A 23,547-nucleotide genomic window follows, 5' to 3' on the forward strand; every position below is an offset into this window, starting at 1 on the left:
TAAAAATATCTATTTGATGTCATTACAGTATTGTCCTTGATGCATCATTTAATATGACTGATGTGTGCTTTGTGCTGTTACTTTATCACTTGGTAAAATTGTATTATAAACTCAGTCAATCGATCAATACTTTCTTTCTTTTATTTCTTTCTTTAGTTTATTTTGAACATGAACATACTTACAACATAATACATCAGACACTTTCACATCATTTCACATTACATCATGTCCGAAAAGGAGTAGGAAGAAGCAAAGCTTATTTAATCCTACACCTTTCCCACTTCAGAGCGTTTACAAATATATACATTCATTTACTGACCTTTTTTGTAGTAAAATGACATCCGTGAATGAGTAATACAACAGTTTTGTAATATGTAATTCATTAATTCAGTCATTGTTAGTGTACTGAGATGAAAAATATCGTATTTTCAATAAGGTTGAAGTTTTTCTCATAATTCCTCTTCTTTGTACTTTATAAGCACTATTCATTGGAACAACCTCTTAAACTGGATCATATCAGTACAATTTTTAACTTCATTACTTAATCCATCCATCAATCCACCCATCTTCTTCCACTTAACCGAGGTCAGGTCGCGGGGGCAGCAGCCTAAGCAGGGAAGCCCAGACTTCCCTCTCCCCAGTCACTTCGTCTAGCTCTTCCCGGGGGAACCCGAGGCGTTCCCAGGCCAGCCGGGAGACATAGTCTTCCCAACGTGTCCTGGGTCTTCCCCGTGGCCTCCTACCGGTTGGACGTGCCCTAAATCCTGACCAGATGCCCGAACCACCTCATCTGGCTCCTCTCCATGTGGAAGAGCAGCGGCTTTACTTTGAGGTCCCCCCGGATGACAGAGCTTCTCACCCTATCTCTAAGGGAGAGACCCACCACCCAGGCGGAGGAAACTCATTTGTGCCGCTTGTACCCGTGATCTTGTCCTTTCGGTCATAACCCAAAGCTCATGACCATAGGTGAGGATGGGAACGTAGATCGACCGGTAAATTGAGAGCTTTACCTTTCGGCTCAGCTCCTTCTTCATCGATACAGCGTCCACATTACGATCCGCCTGTCGATCTCACCATCCACTCTTCCCTCACTCGTGAACAAGACTCCGAGGTACTTGAACTCCTCCACTTAGGGCAGGGTCTCCTCCCCAACCCTTAGATGGCACTCCACCCTTTTCCGGGCAAGAACCATGGACTCAGACTTGGAGGTGCTGAGTCTCATCCCAGTCGCTTCACATTCGGCTGCGAACCGATCCAGTGAGAACTGAAGATCCTGGCCAGATGAAGCCATCAGGACCACATCATCTGCAAAAAGCAGGAACCTAATCCTGCAGTCACCAAACCCGATCCCCTTAACGCCTTGACTGCGCCTCGAAATTCTGTCCATAAAAGTTATGGACTTGAATCCTGGAAGTCAGAATGAAAGTCTGATGTTCTTACAACAGAGCACTTCAGGGTTTCTTCACAACACGTAACAATAAATAAAAATGAAGCAAGATGCTTCTGGCAACATTTTACTTGCATATTTGACCCCGTTCTTGGAAATACTGGTAGATTTGATTGAAATGTGTTGCTTTCTTGAAACAGAGCCAGTTCAAAGCAATGTTCTCAAATGTTTAGCAGGGTTAAGGTCCAGTCTCTGGAACGGACATTCCAGAAACCTGCCTGAAACCCTTTGAAAACAGTTTTTATGTGTGTTTAATATTGTTGTCTTGTTGGAAAAGCTGCTTGTGTACAAAGATCAGCCTTTTCACTCCTGATTGGAGGTGAGGCAAAGTCTCATCTGACCTGTAAACTTTTCTCCCAAAACTGCTTTGGGTTCAAGCACTTGGTGGGCTTGAGGTTTGACAGTTTCCACTCTGTCACTAAACATGCTTCCATCCATCCATTTTCTACTGCTTATCCCTTAAAACTGGACAATTCAAGGCATGCGCCGACTACAGCAGTGATGAACAAACAATATGAAAGTAGGTTTGAGGTTCTAGGTCACATGACTAAAGCTACTGACAATTGAAATGTTCTTAGTGAGCTAATGACAAGTACTTTATTGACGGTCCCTTAAAGTAAAGCACTTGTCAGCAGGGACTGACAGACGTGGCATGAGTTTTCAAACAGTCAGCCTGGCTGGATGTTGAATGTCTGTTGAATATCCAACTTGGAACTCATTTGACCTCTGTTTGGCATTTGGAGATCACTCCAGCAGCACTGAGAGCAGTCGGAGTCAAACTACCTTGAGATAAATGTTGCAATTGTCAATGCCATCAAAGAAATGGACTCAAAAACGCTATAAATGTTATGTTAGCTTGATGCTAATATACATTGGCTTTGCTATTGACATGCTACTGATTAGCATTAGCAATTTCTCATGACGTTAACACCCACCAAATGAGTTGATTAAAACTATAACTAAGATGAATGTTAGAATCAGACAGCTGGTGCATAATAAATCCAATATTTACAATATTAACACTTTTTGGGGCGCAACAAAACACATTATGAATTTACACTACAGCCATCTAGCGTACTGGACTTGCAAATGTAAATAAAGCTACATTTAATGATGATATGACAACTAAAAAGAACAAAGGGTAACGAAAGGACTGCAGTTATCAATAATAATCTTATTTTTAAACGTTGCAATACAAATTTATCACAAACAATCAATATTATTAACAGGCACAAAAGTACCAAAAAGTCATACTGTTGAGGCTTGGTATTGATTTGGAGGTAGTGGAATGTGTTCCGAATCAGTTGAAAAGTGAACAGTACCCATCCCTACCAGCAAGTGTTGTTGTACTGGAAACTAATTTACAAACACAACTTCATCACACACAATACTCCACTATGGAATTGTTCTTATATTAAAATGAGAAACAAATCCATCTTTGAACAGCAATGGTTTGAAAAAGGCATTTGGTCACTGATGCACTTATTGACTGATAGAAAAAGTTTATTATTTGAAGATTTCATTAAGTACAACCTGGAACAAAAAAATACTCTTAACTTAAAAGTTTCCATTCTTTCTAAGGCAAAAGACTTAATTTAAGAAAAAAAAGACGGAATTGACCACTTAAAGTAATATTTTGAATGTTGTTTTGCAATTGAAGACAACACTTGTTCGATCTGTGATTGGGAAACAAAAAAAGCAGTTTATTTTTAAAATGTATGCAAAGTCAATCAATCAATCAATCAATGTTTATTTATATAGCCCCAAATCACAAATGTCTCAAAGGACTGCACAAATCATTACGACTACAACATCCTCGGAAGAACCCACAAAAGGGCAAGGAAAACTCACACCCAGTGGGCAGGGAGAATTCACATCCAGTGGGACGCCAGTGACAATGCTGACTATGAGAAACCTTGGAGAGGACCTCAGATGTGGGCAACCCCCCCCCCCCCCTCCTCTAGGGGACCGAAAGCAATGGATGTCGAGCGGGTCTAACATGATACTGTGAAAGTTCAATCCATAGTGGCTCCAACACAGCCGCGAGAGTTCAGTTCAAGCGGATCCAAGACAGCAGCGAGAGTCCCGTCCACAGGAAACCATCTCAAGCGGATCAGCAGCGTAGAGATGTCCCCAACCGATACAGGCGAGCGGTCCATCCTGGGTCTCGACTCTGGACAGCCAGTACTTCATCCATGGTCATCGGACCGGACCCCCTCCACAAGGGAGGGGGGGACATAGGAGAAAGAAAACAAGCGGCAGATCAACTGGTCTAAAAAGGAGGTCTATTTAAAGGCTAGAGTCTACAGATGAGTTTTAAGGTGAGACTTAAATGCTTCTACTGAGGTAGCATCTCGAACTGTTACCGGGAGGGCATTCCAGAGTACTGGAGCCCGAACGGAAAACGCTCTATAGCCCGCAGACTTTTTTTGGGCTCTAGGAATCACTAATAAGCCGGAGTCTTTTGAACGCAGATTTCTTGCCGGGACATATGGTACAATACAATCGGCAAGATAGGCTGGAGCTAGACCGTGTAGTATTTTATACGTAAGTAGTAAAACCTTAAAGTCACATCGTAAGTGCACAGGAAGCCAGTGCAGGTGAGCCAGTATAGGTATATATGTATGTATATATGTATATAAAGGTATATACAGTACAGGCGTAATATGATCAAACTTTCTTGTTCTTGTCAAAAGTCTAGCAGCCGCATTTTGTACCAACTGTAATCTTTTAATGCTAGACATGGGGAGAGCCGAAAATAATACGTTACAGTAGTCGAGGCGAGACGTAACAAACGCATGGATAATGATCTCGGCGTCTTTAGTGGACAAAATGGAGCGAATTTTAGCGATATTACGGAGATGAAAGAAGGCCGTTTTAGTAACGCTTTTAATGTGTGCCTCAAAGGAGAGAGTTGGGTCGAAGATAATACCCAGATTCTTTACCGAGTCGCCATGTTTAATTGTTTGGTTGTCAAATGTTAAAGTTGTATTATTAAATACAGGTCAGTGTCTAGCAGGACCGATAATCAGCATTTCCGTTTTTTTTGGCGTTGAGTTGCAAAAAGTTAGCGGACATCCATTGTTTAATTTCATTAAGACACGCCTCCAGCTGACTACAATCCGGCGTGTTGGTCAGCTTTAGGGGCATGTAGAGTTGGGTGTCATCAGCATAACAGTGAAAGCTAATACCGTATTTGCATATGACGTCACCCAGCGGCAGCATGTAGATGCTGAAGAGTGCAGGGCCAAGGACCGAACCCTGGGGAACTCCACACGTTACCTTAACGTAGTCCGAGGTCACATTGTTATGGGAGACACACTGCATCCTATCAGTAAGATAAGAGTTAAACCAAGACAGGGCTGAGTCTGACATACCAATTCGTGTTTTGATACGCTCTAATAAAATATTATGATCGACGGTATCGAAAGCAGCGCTAAGATCGAGGAGCAGCAACATAGATGACGCATCAGAGTCCATCGTTAGCAATAGATCATTAGTCAATTTTGCGAGGGCTGTCTCAGTAGAGTGATTTGCCCTGAAACCGGATTGAAAGGTTTCACATAGATTGTTAAACGCTAAGTGTTCATTTAGCTGCTCTGCAACAATTTTTTCTAGGATTTTCGAAATAAAGGGAAGGTGAGACACCGGTCGGTAATTTACCATGAGGTCAGGATCGAGGTTAGGTCTTTTAAGGAGAGGATGAATAACCGCTTTTTTGAATGCAAGGGGAACAGTGCCCGAGGAAAGTGATAAGTTTATAATATTTAGCACTGATGGACCTAATAATACAAAAAGCTCCTTGATAAGTTTCCCAGGAAGTGGGTCAAGTAAACATGTTGTTTGTTTAAAGTAAATCTCTGTGGGATGATGTACAATATTGGCTTTTGTCTGACACTCCAAACTTTGACTGATATTGATGTTGATTGGGGGATGTTATAAAAGAAAAAAATAACATTAAAAAAAGGTTTAAAACACAATATATATAATACATCCACAAATGTAAGTTTGTAAAAACAAAACCATCCTTTCCCAAAAAAATTAAATAAAAAATCTGCCATTTTCTCTCACTTGTATATTGCATAAAGGTCTGGGGACATACATATAAAACAATCACAACACGATCATCATAATACAGAGTAATGACGATAATGAATAAAAATGATTATAGAGACCCAACAAATGGTTTAAAAAGACACATTTTAAAATTGTATAAAAGACAACTGTTCAAATGATGTATAAAGTAAATAATAATATGCTTCCTGAAGTGGTCCAGAAGATGTTTCAGATGTGAACCAGTACATATGTATATCATATAAAGGTGATCATCTATGGGATTATTAACAATTACAAATACAAATATGTCACACTTCAATATTTCAAACTATCCAATCCATAAATGTAGAAGCATATTAAACAGATTGTTAGACAAACAACAATGTCACACATGTTATATGTGCTGATGTTGTTAGAAAGTCAAAATGAAAGTCTGGACAGTTTATTTCAAATCCTGCAGTTTCATTTGCTGCTGCTGTTCTCACCAGCACACTTGTGTTTCTTACACTGGTACTTAGAAGACAATCTTTCACCACACACACTGCAACTCAACACTTTCTCTCCTGGGTGTCTTCTCATGTGTGCTAAAAGGTTTGATCGGTCACAAAAGCTTCTGTTGCAGACTGAACAGGAATGTGATTTTTCACCAGTGTGTGTTCTAGTGTGTCTTTTCAAATCCTGACTTTGTGTAAAACATTTACCACAGATTGAACAAGAAAAAGGTTTTTCACTAGCGTGTCTTCTCATGTGTACTTTCAAACTCTGACTTTGTGTAAAACCTTTACCACATATTGAACAGATATAAGGTTTTTCACCTGTGTGTATGCTGATGTGTACTTTTAAATATGGACTTTGTGTAAAACCTTTACCACAGATTGAACAGACATAAGCTTTTTCTCCAGTGTGTGTTCTCATGTGTCTTTTCAAATCCAGATTTTGTGCAAAACCTTTACCTCAGATTGAACAAGAACATTTTTTTTCCCCAGTGTGTGTTCTCATGTGGACTTTCAAATTGTGATTTTGTGTAAAACCTTTACTACAGATTGAACAAGTAAAAGGTTTTTCTCCAGTGTGTGTTCTCATGTGTACCTTCAGGTTACGACAGTATTTAAAAGTTTTGTGAGAGTGAGAAGATGTGAAGTGAGTGTTGTCAGTGTGACATGTCTTATCATCTTTAGAGTCTTCATCATCAGTGTCAGGAGAGTGTGACGTTGTGTCCTCACTATCTGATAGTGGAGCTAAGAGCTTGTCTGCTTGTGATCCTCCACAGTGGTCTCCATCAGCTTCTGTTGTCATGTGTTGTGTTGAGCTGCTGCTTGGAGGCTCCCCCCCTCCCCTCTCCTCTCTTTCACCTTTGACCCCATCATCTTCACTCTTCACAGTCACTGGGAACTCCTCCAACCATTTAGGCTGACTGATGCACTCTTCCTCCTCTTCTTCTTTAATGTGCGGCGGCTCTTGGTCCTCCTCTTCCTCTTTAAAGTAGGGGGTCTGTGGGTCCATCTCTTCCTTTTTAATGTGAGGGGTCAGCAGGTTCTCTTGCTCCTTAAAGTGGGGGGTCAGTGGGTCCTCCTCTTCATTTTTGATGTGTAAGATCAGTGGGTCCTCCGCTTGCCCTTTAATGTGAAGGGTCAGTTTAACACTATGGGTCTGTGGCTCCTCTACTCCCTCTTTGATGTGTTGGGAATGTGGTACCTTTTCTTCCTCGTGTATGTTGGAGGACTGTGGTTCCACCTCCTGCTCACCAGGAAGATGTTCTTCATCGATGTCTGCGGGACAGGAGAAAACAAACATTCTTTAGAAAAGTCCTGCTTTGCTCAGTCACATGAGACATTGTCCTGCACCAACATATGATCTCACAATCTCATCAGTTTCCCCTCACTGCAGTCAGGGTACTTCCAGCTGACACATGAAGAAGACCTTCAGAGGAATGTCTTCCCAGGCCAACATCCAATCCACCTTATTCATATAAAAACAGTCTAAAAGTCATTCCTGCAATCCTCAATGGTAGACGCCATACGTGAAAGTGTGCTGTTCTCCCTCTGAATAAGTCATACACACACAGGAAATAATGTACCACATGCCAGCCTCCACGCAGTAGTACTAGTGATGAGCTCCCCCTGCTGGTGGACAATAAGTACAGTGATTTTCACATTCATCTTTAGAGACATGTCTGTTATAAAAGAAGCATGAGCACAGTCAACATGTTGGCCAAAAAAGATGACATCTGTTTTGCTTTCATTTAGATAGTGTCACCACAGTTAAACTGGGAAGAAGTAATCAGATTACTGACTACACCTTCAAAAGATAACGTGTTTACTTTATTAATAATAGTAATAATGGATTATATTAAGTTAGTGCGTTTCTAGACACTCAAATTGCGTTACAGAGAGAACTGAGAAGGCATCATTCATGCAGTCCACACATTCAATCAAAATCAGTATCAGACAGACCGTATGTCCTTGAATTGCCGCCGGGTATATAGTATGCACCTGCCTAGAATTACTGCCGGGTCAAACTCGTTTCGCAAAATAATTAGCGCATGCTTAGCATTACCGCCGGCCCAGGATTAACGCCGGGTAAACTTGTTTCGCAAAATATTTTTTTTATTAGCGCGTATCTTTCCGCCGGGTCAAACTCGTCACGTCACGAGTGACACTTCACCTGTCATCATTTTCAAAATGGAGGAGGCTGATTTCAATAATTTGAAATCGCATAAAGGGTAGAAGATTTAGAGCTATTCAGTACGATTTTAAGTCTAAGCTATGCTAAAAAGAACAATAAGCAGCTACGTTTTATTAATATACCGTAGCTGCGTGTGTCAAATATGAGTCATTAAATGACTCCCGCCTCCTGGTGGTAGAGGGCGCTAGTAATTTTTCTTGCGACAACTCGGCTGCAGAAGAAGTGACAACAAGCAGCAAGAGTGAGCAGCGTGTGTTTATTTTTTCCTCTCGCTTGCACTTTTAACATGGAGGATTACATATCTAAAATAAAACAGTTTTCTAAACTGGACTTTCAATAAAAGCAGGAGGTAATAAAGGAAGATCTCCATCGAGACAGAGAAACTTTTAAAACTGAAGAAAGATAGGGAAGACTTCTATAAACAAGTTATCGATGCTTTTGATCAGAAGGAGCTGCGCAGGGACTTCATTTAAAAGTAAAGGTAAGACCATAATAATGTTTTTTGTATTAAATGTGCTTTTCATGATGGTATCTTTACATCACACTCAATTTTTTAAGCACAGGCCTAAATTTACCGCTTGCCTTTGGTAAGTGTCGAAGTGTGAAGAGGGCTACACGTACGGCGCCCAGCTGGAGAAGTGCGGGCCGCAAGGTAAAAAAAGATCACTCCGAACACAAGCACAGACGAAGCAGAAACAGACTTTGCTTTTTCAAACTGTTAATCCTGCTAAAGTGATTTGGGATCCTGCAATGAAACCCAAAGGTATTTTGGGAGGTCACATAAACATCCAAAGCCTAGTTCGCAGGTGTGATGAAATCAGATTATTACTGTCTGAGTCTAATCTTGATTTTCTATGCATAAGTGAAACGTGGCTGCATGATAACATTTTAACCAGCTTAATCAGTGTTCCGGGATATAAATGTTTTAGAAGGGACCGAACTGTAGGAAGGGGAGGGGGGGGGGGGGGGGGGTACTGATATATGTCAAAGACTCACTTCCCCTGACTGCTGATATATCTACTGAATGTTTATGTATCAATGTCACACTATCACAAAACATGCAATTCAATGTATTGGTGGTATACAGCCCTCCATCTGCGTGCGCTGCAATGCTATGCGAAGACTTAGATGTACTGTTTAAGAATTTTAAGAATAACAGTGAAGTACCTGTCTTCGGAGACTTCAACTTAAACTGGCTAGATAAACACTGCAGAAAAAAGATAAAAGAACTCACATCCAAACATGACTTTAGTCAGAAGATAGAAACCCCACATGTATCACTAAAAACACTCAGACACTAATTGAGTTAATCTTCACAAACAAGCCTGACAGAATCATCAAAACGTACAATCTAGTTACCAGCTTGTCAGATCTTAATCTGACATTAGCTGCAAGAAAACTCACAAAGAGACGTCTGACGAGGTTTAAAAGTCAAGATCATAAAAATGTTAAACTTGAGATCCCTCGCCAATCAACAGCTTTATTTGAAAACAAATTAAAGGGTCTTACTTGAGACGAGCTCCAACAACATGACCAAGTACACGCCTGTTGTAATCAGCTAATGTCTGCCATCGGACACATTATTGATAAATATATTAGAAAGCGGAAAAAATCCCACGGAATATTTCAGTTACCATGGATTAATGATGAAATCCGGAAAATAATGAAAAAAAGAGATTATGCCTTAAAATTTTTTATCAAAACTCGTAGTGACACAGATTCGAAAATATTTAAAGACTTACGTAATCAAGTAGTTAAACAGCTCGGAATGTCCCAATCAAACTATTACATCCACATGCTTTTAGAGGCCAAAGGAAATGGTAAAATGATCTGGAAACTACTACACAACCTATTAAACCCAGAGGGTAACACCACCCAAACCCAATATAAACTAAAGTAGGAGACAAAATCATTACTGATTGTACTCAAGTCTCAAATGAGTTCAAAGAATTCTTTATAGAATCTGTCAAAAACCTTTCCTCGGGTTTTTCCTGTCTGACTAATGATGATCAAACAACAGACATACCTGATAAACAAGACAGCTCATTTCAGCTCAAGGAGGTTAGTCAGACAACTGTCTTAAATGCCATACATGACCTAAACACCACATACTCAAAGGATATTTATAACCTAGACACAGCTTTTATTTTTTTTTTTAAATAGTGGCATCCTTATACAGCCTCTTACCCGTCTTATCAATATTTCCATTAAAACTGGGCAATTCCCAGATGGATGGAAAACTGCACAGGTAATACCACTTTTAAAATCTGGTGATGCTGGATTGACATCTAACTATAGACCCATCAGCCTTCTTCCAGTTTCATCTAAAGTCCTGGAGAAGATTGTTTCGGAACAACTAATGCACCACCTTGAGACAAATCACTATTTGAATCCCTTGCAATTCGGATTCAGACGTAACCATTCTACAGAATCTGACACTTGTTTTTTAACTGAAAAGATCAAACATTCCCTTGACAAAGGACAGGTAGTTGGTGCAGAATTTTCAGACTTAAAAAAAGCATTTGATACAGTCAATCATAACATTTTAATTTCAAAACTAACTACTGTAAATTCAACTTATTCAAACAGTCATTGTCCTGGCTTGAGTCATTACTAAAGGGCCGTGAACAATGTGTCACCATTAATAATGTGAGATCTTCCTTCCGCAAAATTGAAACAGGGATACCTCAGGGTAGTGTCTTGGCACCGATACTATTTAGTCTATACATCAATGACCTACCAGATGTATGCACAGATATAGATTTACAGATGTATGTGGATGACACAGTCATATATACATCCGGTAAGACCTGTACTCTAGTTGCTGAAAAGCTAAATGCTAAATTAGACAAAATAGCATCTTGGCTGGCATCATCCTGTTTAACCCTGAACACTAAAAAGACTAACTCTGTCTGCTTCTCCATAAAAAAGCAACCTCAAACAAACCTGAATATAAAAATTAATGATGAGGTCATTGAACAAGTACCTGAAGTCAAATATTTGGGCATAATCATAGACTATCAGCTGAATTTTAAAAGTCACATTAAGAAAATGTGTAAAACCCTGAAGGCCAACCTAGGCTGTTTTAAGATTATAAGAAACTGCTTAACTCTCAGCTGTGCTTTTACTTTTATGAATTCAATGATTCTTTCACACATATATTATAGCTTAACTACATGGTCCCAGTCAGCAGTCAAGACCATTGAGTGTCTTTATTACCGGGCCTTGAAAGTCCTAGACAAGAGAATACAATATCATCATTGACAAATTTTAACCACATTTTAATATTTCCATTAAAACTGGGCAATTCCCAGATGGATGAAAACCTTGCCAAATTTTAACCAAATACAATATTTTAAGTTTTACCAATTGTATTTTGTTACATACAGTCAAACTGGTTTTTAAATGTTTGGATAACTCTGCTCCCCAATTGCTCTGCAAGGCCATTACAAGACTGCAAAGTGGTACCAGAACTACCACCAGAGCAATGTCAAAAGGCAACTGTTGTGTTCCATTCCGTAGAACATCTTTTGCCCAGACTGCCTTTTCAATAAAAAGACCACAACTATGGAACTCTTTACCTGACACTTTGAAAAGTATAACTGCACTTGTCACTTTCAAAAAACAAACAAAATTATGGCTAGTTGAGCAGCAATCGTGTTCCCATGTTTAGTTTTTTCTAATTTTTACCTTTTGGTTTTTATCTAGCCTGCACTTTGTGTTGTTATTATTATCATTGGCTTTTATCTAGTTTGCGCTTTGTATTATTTCTATTATCATTATTATCGACTCATTTTTGTCTTATTTTCATTTTCTTGTTTTAATGATGTTGGATCTGTGTTGTTGTGGTTGTTGGGGACAAGTGTTGTAAATTAGCTTTGGCTACAAACACTGTGATGCATACATTGGATAACTGTTTCAGATGTCTAGGTTTTTTGGATCTGTCCCTATTTCAAATAAACCTTAATATATAATATATATGAGTGGAATGTGTTGATGTTGGAATGGTTTGAATAGGTTGAAAAATGTGGGGATGGTGCAACTTGGACAAATGTCACTCAGGTGGGTGTACGCATGTGTGGAAGGTACGTAGACACAGAAAACTCCCCCACAAGCATGTTTGTGTGAGAGGTATTAAAACGGAGGTATTAAAACATTAGTCAGTCAATCAAACAAACGATCAATGAACTTTGCAGTCATGGATACACTGTTGTGTTTATTTTCTCCGGCTGCGGCTCTCAAACTGCATACAAAAGGTCTTCTTATGTTCGTTTGGTCTGAAAGCGTAAAAAAGCGCTGCCTCAATAAGACAAAAATAAAGCGGGTCTGGGGGCCCAAACGTTGCCATTCTTGTGTGAGTGTAGGCGTGTAGTCCTTATGTGACATCATCATGTCATGTTCATGAGGAAGCTGAGCTTGTTTCATACACGACTCCCCTCAGCCGTCTCCACTCCAACACGCATGAGCAGCTAACTTGGCTAACATTAGCAGGTGACCTACGAGAAAATTCTCACAAGACCACAACTCTTCTTCTCTGACCTTCCCAAAGTAATAATCCAATCAATAATCACTGAACTCAACAAAAAAATAAGGCATATTATTTCAACACTGACTTCCGGTGTCACAGAACTGGCTAATATAACAAAATCTGCTTTTCATTGCACAATATCAGGGAAATTGACAAAAAATGTAAGAGCAATATGTCATTCTTAGGAGAAGCAACATTTGTCAGGGAAAATAATGCCTTGCCGGTAAGGTCTATTCAGGTGTACTGGAGAGGAGCCTAAGTCAGATAGTCGAACCTCGGATTCAGGAGGAACAGTGTGGTTTTAGTCCTGGTCATGGAACTGTGGACCAGCTTTATACTCTGGGCAGGGTCCTTGTGGGTGCATGGGAGTTTGCCCAACCAGTCTACATGTGTTTTGTGGGCTTGGAGAAGGCATTCGACCGTGTCCCTCGGGAAGTCCTGTGGGGAGTGCTCAGAGAGTCTGATTGTGGCGGTCCGCTCCCACTATGATCAGTGTCAGAGCTTGGTCCGCATTGCCGACAGTAAGTCGGACCCGTTTCCAGTGAAGGTTGGACTCCGCCAAGGCTGCCCTTTGTTACCAATTCTGTTCGTAACTTTTATGGATAGAATTTGTAGGCGCATTCAGGGCGTTGAGGGGATGTGGTTTGGTGACAGCAGGATTAGGTCTCTGCTTTTTGCAGATAATGTGGTCCTGATGGCTTCATCTGACCAAGATCTTCAGCTCTCACTGGATCGGTTTGCAGCAGAGTGTGAAGCGACTGGGATGGGAATCAGCACCTCCAAGTCCAAGTCCATGGTTCTCGTCCGGAAAAGGGTGGAGTGCCATCTCCGGGTTGGGGAGGAGATCTTTCCCCAAGTGGAGGAGTTCAAGTACCTAGGAGTCTTGTTCACGAGTGAGGGAAGAGTGCATCGTGAGATCGACAGGTGGATCGGTGCGGCGTTTTCAGTAATGCGGACGCTGTATCGATCCGTTGTGGTGAAGAAGGAGCCGAGCAGGAAGGCAAATCTCTCAATTTACCGGTCGATCTCCGTTCCCATCCTCACCAATGGTCATGAGCTTTGGGTTATGACCGAAAGGATAAGATCACGGGTACAAGCGGCCGAAATTAGTTTCCTCTGCCGTGTGGCGGGGCTCTCCCTTAGAGATAGGGTGAGAAGCTCTGCCATCCGGGAGGAACTCAAAGTAAAGCCGCTGTTCCTCCACATGGAGAGGAGCCAGATGAGGTGGTTCGGGCATCTGGTCAGGATGCCACCCGAACGCCTCCCTAGGGAGGTGTTTAGGGCATGTCCAACCGGTACGAGGCCACGGGGAAGACCCAGGACACGTTGGGAAGACTATGTCTCCCGGCTGGCCTGGGAACGCCTTGGGATCCCCCGGGAAGTGCTAGACGAAGTGGATTGGGAGAGGAAAGTCTGGGCTTCCCTGCTTAGGCTGCTGCCCCCAAGACCCGACCTCGGATAAGCGGAAGAAGATGGATGGATGGAAGATAATGTGTTCTGGACCACTCATTCATCCTTTAAACACCCAATTGTCCCGTCCTTTTAGGCGGTCATTCGAAATAGCGACAAAACTACGAAGCTAAAGCTGGCAAGGAAAATCCATAAACGCACAACACATCTCATCTGCTTGTGTTGTTGTGAACGACATCATCAATGTTGGAATAATGTACAAAGAGGACAGCAGTCGCAAGTGTCGCCTCCACACATCGTTCTGAGAACAGCAACACACTTCCCCCTTCACAATAATAGGTCTGATTGCGCTAACAAAATAAAGGTTTAAAAAAAAAAAGCACCTTAAACAAGCGTAATGAACTTATTGATGCATTTACACAATTATTATGCTTTGACCCAAAGTACGGGTCAAAATTGTCTAAAGATTTATTGCACAAATAAATGTGAGCAATTCTACATTTAATTAAAAAACTGGAAAGAAAATAACATTTGCCTTGGTGCCCTAAAATATGAGCCCTCCTTTAAGGCAACACTTGTCTTGACCTTAAAAGTAACATTTTGAGGCCTGTCGATGATGTACCTTTTTCCCACCCATCCATCCATTTTCTATCGCTTGTCCCTTTTGGAGTCACAGGGGGGCAGAAGGTGGGGTACACCCTGGAAAATTCCATAAAACCTTTACACTATTTATTTAAATTGTATCCAAATTAAAAATGTATCCTCCGGTTTGTGGCTATTATGGGGCATATTTCCAGAGAATATGCATTTTTACAGCATGTTTTAAAGAGATAGCGATTAAAAAAATGACTTCTGGGTATATTATATTGCTCAACTAATTCTTATTAGTGAGCAGAATAGAGGCGCTCTCATTGACTCAAATGGTAAAATTAGGATGGTCAAGATTTTGCTAACGTTTGTTTAGGACTTAGAATGCATACAAAATAAAAACATGTTATTGTCTTACATATGGATTGTGAATGACAGGCAAAATAAAACAAATCAGATCCCCTTTGATCATTTTTCTACATCCTGTGAACGGGTTGATGCTGTGGTGAAAGTGAGAAAATAAATACATGTTGGGAAAATGCAAATTTAAGGAAAAATGGCTGACAAACTTTTTAAAGGGGAACATTATCACAATTTAAAAAGGGTTAAAAACAATAAAAATCAGTTCCCAGTGGCTTGTTGTATTTTTTGAAGTTTTTTTCAAAATTTTACCGGTCCCGAAATATCCCTAAAAAAAGCTTTAAAGTGCCTTTTTTCCACTACCTGCCAAGATACGGTCCATTTTCCTGTGACGTCATACAGTGCTGCCAATACAAACAAACAGTGGCGAATAGCACAGCAAGATATAGCGACATTAGCTCGGATTCAGACTCGGATTTCAGCGGCTTAAGCGATTCAACAGATTACGCATGTATTGAAAAGGACGGTTGGAGTATGAAAGTATTGAAGAAGAAACTGAAGCTATTGAGCGAATAGCTATTAACGCTATTCATAGCCATAGCATGGCCGATTAGCTGCGTTAGCATCGCCGGTAAAATGTGCAGACACTCCGGCACATTCAATGGGGGTCTGGCGGCAGATTTCTTGCCACTTTCGCATCTTCGGTGCAACTTGAATCCCTCCCTATTAGTGTTGTTACACCCTCCGACAACACACCGTCGAGGCATGATGTCTCCAAGGTTCCAAAAATAAGTTGAAAAAACGGAAAGTAACAGAGCTGGGACCCGTGTGTGTAATGTGTTGAAAATGAAAATGGCGGCTGTATTACCTCGGTGACGTCAAGTTCTGACATCATCGCCACCAGAGCAATAAACAGAAAGGCGTTTAATTCGCCAAAATTCACCCATTTAAAGTTCGGAAATCGGTTAAAAAAATATATGGTTTTTTTTCTGCACCATCAAGGTATATATTGACGCTTACATAGGTCTGCTGATAATGTTCCCCTTTAAAACCTGCTTAGAGATTGTTGGTGGTAAACCCAGAGAGGCATGTGTGTGTTATAAAATGATGGTAGAGTTACCTTTATTATTTGGGTTTAGGGGCCATGTCATGGAGCTCGTCCACAGCCCAACTCTGACTTGTTCCACCACTGACAGTTTGTAGTACAAATAGACTGGGATATGTAACTCATCTTTAGTAGTTACATTCCACAGAACACAGACAACCACGTGGTTGCAAGACCACGTTGCAAGTAGCAGACGGAATGCATCATCCTCACAAGACAACACAACTTCTTATACACAATATATTGCAGAAAAGTGTTAATAATGAAATATAGTGTTAATAAAGATGTGACAGTAAGAAGTCAACAAACCTGTTCTGTGTAACACAACTTGATGTTTCTTGAAAACAGCGTCCAGTAGTTGATGTTGTCGCTCCTTCTCCTCTTTTGTTGGACAAAGTTCCTGCTCATACTTTGCTATCCTTCTTTGGCACATTTTCACACAATCACAACACTTTACTCTCACACTTGATCTCTACTTAGCGATGTGTTGATAACTTCTGTGTCTTCTGTTAGCAGCTAACAAGCTAAGCTAACTAGCCAGCTAAGCTAACTAACAAGCAAAGATAGCACGAGAAGCGGCACAGTGCTTCTAGCGCATCGAGACCACTTTATCCTTAAAAACGAATCCCATATGTATTTCATACGACGTAAATATTATAAACTGGATAACAAATAACAAGACTGACTTATTAGCGTCCTGCACACTTCTTTCTCCTTCTCCTGTTCTGCTGTCTTCCGTTTACCCGGAAGCTGGAAATGACGTCACAGCTGAGCGGGCGAAGAGGTAGCTCTATATAAGATATTGCTTGCTGTCACTGTTACCATGCTTTTCTTTTACGTAATATTTATTTGAAAAACAATTTGATATAAACGAGTGTCTTGTTTTTCAAAAATAAATTCAAAGTATATCAAACAAAGCTTTAATGTTGGGGTTCAGTGGCGCCCCCGTGCGACATTCATTGCAATGACAAGAGTGAAAGTGCTAGAAATTGTAGCGATATTACTGCCTGATTTATTTAAATTTACCCTTCCACGTGTTTTTATTGTTGTACCCTTTTAGTCTTAATCTATTTTATACGAAAAATTAATAAAACATTGAAATATCACAGAAAGTGACGACGCAGGACCTCCTTTGTAAAAAAGTACAGGAAGTGACGTAAATTCACGCATGCGTGGATCGATCGTGTCGTGAATTTATATCCATTTTTAAAAAGTGTGAAACATTTGCTCTCATACACAAAAGTCTCTTTCTTAAAGTGAAATCCAAATCCTCACATTGTGTTAATGATTTCAATTTATTCATTCAGTCTTAGAAGATTTGTATAAAATAGAAAACACTTACATTATTACATTTATTGGAATATATTACGTCGTTTTAAATAAGCACATTTAAGCACAAGTTTATCATTTAATTATATACATTTTATTTTAATCTTATTGGAATGGTCTCTCATATTTACTTTTACTTTCTTTAACGGGTTTTGTTTGTAAGATGATTGGATTTAATGTGATGTTTTTTATATTGTTGAGTAAAATACTGAAAACACTGACTCATATTGTATTGAAAGTACCTTAATGTGTCCAAACATTGTTTATGTGTGTTTAATTGTTCAATGAAAAAAATAAATAAATACTCAGAAGTAGAACTGGTTAGCAAATAAAGTCTTATTTTAACATAAATAATGTTGAAGTCATATTAGATGACATTATATAAATATGTATATTAAATATAATTTGAATAGTTGGCAAGTAAACAAAATGCATTTGCCATACCTAATTGTATTATATCAATTATAACTCAACCCCACACATTACAACATGTATTCACACTTTGTTGTGTGAAAATATTTTACACAAACTTACATTCAATTATAGTAATGATTATAATATTATAAGATATATAACAATGTGTGTTCTGGATCTAAATTAATTCATGGAAAATAAATAGTTAAACAATCTTTTTAGTGAGGTGGCATCTTTTTCACCTGAAAACTTATCTACTTAAGTGTGCAAATAAAGTCTTACGTATTACTTGTATTACATTTGAATAGAACCTTATTGAGCATATTAACAAGACTCTGTTAAAAAATGTGCCGAGTATGAAAAAGGTAATTTTTTATTTGCGTACAGGATGTAGAATGACGATGATTTTAACCCACCATAAAACAAATCAGGAAGATTGGAGAATGTGGAAGGAAGTTATGACTGTTAAAATGTTGCACCACAAGGGGGCGATGTTGGTGTCGATATCAATGACTAGATGATCAGACCCCGACCTAAAGGCCTCATATCAGTTTGCAAGGAGATCCCATCATCTAAAGAGAAGTAAAGACAACTTGATGGTTGATGGCGAGGGGCAGTTTTGGCTGCCAGGCTCCGCCCACCACCAATGGGTACCAACAGGTACTGACCCATTCTGCACAACAGGGTGTCATCATCATCATTTGTACCAACTCTGAGTACAATCTCAGTTTGTGGAGCTGTGTTATAAATGTGGAAAGTTGTGTGGCGAGCCATCAGGTCAAAGTTTGGTCAAAGTCCCGAGGAGGAGTTTGTTCAAGTACCACCCCTTTTTGCCTTCAACATGGCTGATGGAAACCAAAATGGGCGACTTTCTTTTGGCTCTCAAATATGGCTTCTTGAGACTTTTACGTTCCTCCTGTCATGATAGACGCCGCTGGTGATGTTGGTGGCGATACGTGAATCTGGGGCGAGGGGCACAATCATTCACATTTTCAAGAGTTAATATTTGATGTTTGGCTTCGGGGCTCCTAAACTAAATCATTTTTTGCTTGCAAGATTTGGAGAGTTTTGAGAGAACCTTTCCTCACACACACTGCACATTCTATCACATTCTAGAACTATCCTTTAGCCACGCCCCCTGGGCTAATATACTTCCAGTGTTGTGACCTCTGTTTACAATTTGTCAGCTCCAAAATATACCTTCTCACTGGCTACTCGGCCTGTCAATCTTTGGCCTCCACACCATTCCATTCAGAAGCCATTCTCCATTCAAAAGCAATACTTGGCTGCCACTTCTCTCATCAACTACATCCCTCCAGAAAATACACTGATAATACTTGATCTGAAGCAATCAAATATATCATGAATCTACTCAGGTCGCATGGTTTATAACAGGGGTAGGGAACCTATGGCTCGCGAGCCAGATGTGGCTCTTTTGATGACTGCATTTGGCTCTCGGATAAATCTGAGCTGACCTTGCTTAACACGATAAGTAATGAATAATTCCACTTGTAATCACAGTGTTAAAAATAACGTTCAAAATATAAAACATTCATTTTTAATCCATCCATTCATTTTCTGCTGCACCTGTTGAAGAAGTTACATAAAGGTAAGTAGTTATTTATTTATTATTGGTTAATGTGGGGCTTGTAATCCTGGGGATTCTTCAGACCACCAAGCACCGACATGAGAGACTGTTTCAGGGTTTAAATATTGTTTTATTTTTAAATAAGACTCAGTTGCTTTCCAGCAATTGTCTTTTTCTCTTTCCTTCTTGCTCGCGCTCTGGCTCCAGCCCCAACCCCGTCTCTCTTCCTGGATGCTGCGTATAACAGAGCGACAGGTGATTACATAACAAGGCCCAGGTGGGCCTTCTACGGTCCTGGCACACCCCGCTTCGCTGCAGGCCCGCATGCCACGACCCCTCCACAGTTAGCTTCAGAATAACAATGTTATTACAAAAAATAAGAGACCTGTTATACTTTACAAATGTTGGTCTTACTTAAAAATGCACGCGTTTAGTTGTGTTCAGTGTTGAAAAAAATATTATATGGCTCTTACGGAAATATATTTAAAAAATATTTGGATTGTAGCTGAGATAGGCGCCAGCACCCCCTGTGACCCCAAAGGGAAAAAGCGATAGAAAATGGATGGATGGATGGATGGATTTTTGGCTCTCTCAGCCAAAAAGGTTCCCAACCCCTGGTTTATAAGAAAGATAATGAAGTTGGATAAATGAGTCATAATTGCAATGGTCTTGCAGACAACAGAAAAATAAATCTCATATTTATGTGGCTGAAGGAAAAAAAAAACACAATATTTTTTGTCTTCAAGAAACGCATTCAATAAATTTTAGAGTCAGAAAAATGGAGAAAAGAATGGGATGGTTCGATTTCCCGGGGTATACTATTCCCATTTATTGAACTTTGGGCTGAATACCTAAGTTAAAGTTAAAGTTAAGTTAAAGTAGCAATGATTGTCACACACACACTAGGTGTGGTGAAATGTGTCCTCTGCATTTGACCCATCCCCTTGTTCACCCCCTGGGAAGTGAGGGGAGCAGTGGGCAGCAGCGGAGCCACGCCCGGGAATCATTTATGGTGATTTAACCCCCAATTCTAACCTTTGATGCTGAGTGCCAAGCAGGGAGGTAATGGCTCCCATTTTTATAGTCTTTGGTATGATTCGGCCGGGGTTTGAACTCCCAACCTACCCATCTCAGGGCGGACACTCTAACCACTAGGCCGCTAAGTAGGTGGCCTAATGGCAGCTTGGGATGAAGTGTGCGCAGTGTTACACGGGCGCTTGGATAATACTCAGCAGTTAAAGGAGCTAGATAGTCTCCTCGGTCATTTAAGTGAGGTACAGCGTAAACAGTTGTCGGATTTGATTTTTGAGTTTTTGCCTTTGTTTTCCGACACTCCAACCTGTACCACACTAATTGAACATGACATTGACACACAGGGTGCCCGCCCAATACGACAAAGATTTTATCGAGTGGCTCCCGATAAACAGAAGAGTATGGAGGACAGTGTGCAGTATCTGCTTGATCATGGTCTCGCCAAGCCATCTTACTCCAGTTGGGCATCGCCATGTCTACTGGTGAAAAAGTCAGATAACACCTATAGATTCTGTACGGATTATAGGAAAGTAAATGCTGTGACTAGACCAGATTCTTTTCCATTGCCACGTATCGAGGACTGTGTGGATCAGGTTGGGAGTGCTCGTTATGTCAGCAAATTTGATTTATTGAAAGGTTACTATCAAGTGCCTTTGACGCAGAGAGCGCAGGAGATATTTGCATTCATGACCTCTTCCGGTTTGTACTCGTATACTCGAATGAGCTTCGGTTTGCGGAATGCTCCTGCAACCTTCCAACGGCTCATGAATAGGATCGTTGGGGGGCTGCAGGGGTGCGCGGTTTATTTGGACGACGCCGTTTGTCATTCAGACAGTTGGGACGAACATTTGGCTCGCATTCGAGCGCTTTTCCAGAGGTTGGTGGCAGCAAACCTCACAGTAAATTTAGCGAAATGCGAGTTTGCGCGTGCCACAGTCGTCTATTTGGGTAAAGTAGTCGGCCAGGGGATGGTGCGGCCCGTTAACGCAAAGGTGGCAGCTATTGATAATTTCCCTGTGCCGGCGACGAAGAAAGAACTTATGCGCTTTTTGGGTATGATCGGGTACTACCGCAATTTTTGCTGCAATTTTTCAACTGTTGTATCTCCTCTGACCAATTTGTTGAAGGGTGGCGCCAAATTCATTTGGTCGGAGGAGTGTCAGCAGGCTTTCCAGAATGCAAAGCTTTTGTTAACATCAGCTCCGGTCCTGGCTGCACCCAAACTGGATCTGCCATTCCAGCTGCAGGTGGATGCAAGCCAGGTGGGAGCAGGTGCGGTCCTCCTGCAGGCTGATGATGATGGAGTAGCCAGACCGGTTTGCTATTTTTCAAAAAAATTCAACAAATACCAATTTAATTATTCAGTGATTGAAAAGGAAGCATTAGCATTGATTTGGGCATTGCAACACTTTGAAGTCTATGTGGGAGGGGGTCTCCATCCAATTGTGGTCTACTCAGATCACAACCCTCTCACTTTTCTGCAGTCTTTCAAAGGGTCCACCAACCAGCGCCTGTTGCGCTGGGCACTGTTTCTGCAGCCATTCCACCTGTTGATCCGCCATATTCGCGGGGTGGAAAATGTAATGGCTGATGCGCTCTCTCGGGCTCTGGACCAGGAGGTCTAATCATCTCCACTCACTCCTAACCTGCGGTTTTTCTCTGTTTCCTTTAAAGGTCGCTGTCCGGGTACCAGGATTTGCTGGGTGCAGGGAAGGTCGGAGGGGAAGGAGGGTGTTTGGGATGGTTTGGGTTCTGGTTGGTCTGGGGTGGAGGGGAGGTGCGTCAGTGGGACTAGAATATAGCTACTGGGGCTACTGTAGTTTTTTGTTTTCTATTTTTTGATGGTGCTTCAGAGACCCAGTTAACACGGGTCTCTGTTTTTAAGGGGGGGGATGTCATGCCCGGCTCTGCCGGTTAGTGTTTGGGGCACTTTGGTCCTCCGACCCGCAGGTGGAGCTGGTCTGTGAAGACGTGCAACATCTCAGAGGGCTGCTGATTGGGCGGCCTATAAAAGGCCTCCCATCAGCATGCTCTCTCTCTCTCTCGTCCCACAGGCACATTCGTTTGGTGACCGTATGGTCACGGCAACAACGGCCGGGATTAGCACCACACTTGCACCCTTTTGGGACAACACTCATTTACTGATACATTCCTTGGTTAATTCACATTACTGATCACTGATACATGTTGTAAATAAAAGATCTGTTGGCTAAAATGTACAAATCGGTGTGGTCTCCCTTAATGTTACAGCCACTAACGAGCTAGTGGTTGTGACAGTTTCCTCAGTTCCCAAACGTTTATGGAGTGTTGTTAAAAGAAAAGGTGATGTAACACAGTGGTGAACATGTCCTTTCCCAACTACTTTGGCACATGTTGCAGCCATGAAATTCAAATTTAATTATTTGCAAAAAAAGAAAAAAGTTTATGAGTTTGAACATCAAATATGTTGTCTTTGTAGTGCATTCAACTGAATATGGGTTGGAAATGATTTGCAAGTCATTGTATTCTGTTTATATTCACATCTAACACAATTTCCCAACTCATATGGAAACGGGGTTTGTAGATTTAAGATTTAGGTTTAGATTTAACATTTAGATTTAGATTTAACATTTAGGTTAAGATTTAAGATTTAGGTTTGGATTTAACATCCATCCATCCATTTTCTATAGCTTATTCCCTTAACATATAGATTAATATTTGAGATTTAAATTGTGATTAAGATTTAGATTGAACATTTAGATATAATATTTAGAGTCTACATTTAAATGTGATTAAATAAGCTGAATGTGAGAAATATATTTGCTACAAAAGTTAGACTGAACTTTAACATTCGGCACCCCATAATTGCTTTTAATAAACTTTTTTCTAAACTTCTAAAGTGATATTTCTCTAAGTTAGGGCAGCTCAGAAAGAGTGATCGAAATGTAAAGTTAAGCCCAAAATGACTGCTCATTTGTTTTGATAGACTTACAATTCCACAGAAAGTAAGTCAGGACAAAGCATTG

The 23,547-nt window shown here is 40.6% G+C and overlaps 1 protein-coding gene across 1 annotated transcript; it reads right to left on the reverse strand.

Moving 5' to 3' along the window:
* Nucleotides 1-4,776: 4,776 nt before the first annotated feature.
* LOC133547114 (zinc finger and BTB domain-containing protein 24-like) lies at nucleotides 4,777-16,895 on the reverse strand. Its single transcript, XM_061892945.1, has 3 exons — nucleotides 16,866-16,895; nucleotides 16,489-16,601; nucleotides 4,777-7,272 (listed from the first exon to the last, which is right to left on the reverse strand). The coding sequence occupies exon 3, from the start codon at nucleotides 7,004-7,006 to the stop codon at nucleotides 6,458-6,460; it is 549 nt and encodes a 182-aa protein (XP_061748929.1). The 5' UTR covers nucleotides 7,007-7,272; nucleotides 16,489-16,601; nucleotides 16,866-16,895; the 3' UTR covers nucleotides 4,777-6,457.
* Between the last annotated feature and the right edge of the window lie 6,652 nt (nucleotides 16,896-23,547).

Source organism: Nerophis ophidion, unplaced genomic scaffold (assembly GCF_033978795.1).
Source record: "Nerophis ophidion isolate RoL-2023_Sa unplaced genomic scaffold, RoL_Noph_v1.0 HiC_scaffold_62, whole genome shotgun sequence".
NCBI classification, from domain to species: Eukaryota; Metazoa; Chordata; class Actinopteri; order Syngnathiformes; family Syngnathidae; genus Nerophis; species Nerophis ophidion.

Bases quoted from the DNA above. Each gene is read 5' to 3' on its own strand.
- LOC133547114 (XM_061892945.1), bottom strand. From the start codon at position 7,006: ATGGACCCACAGACCCCCTACTTTAAAGAGGAAGAGGAGGACCAAGAG.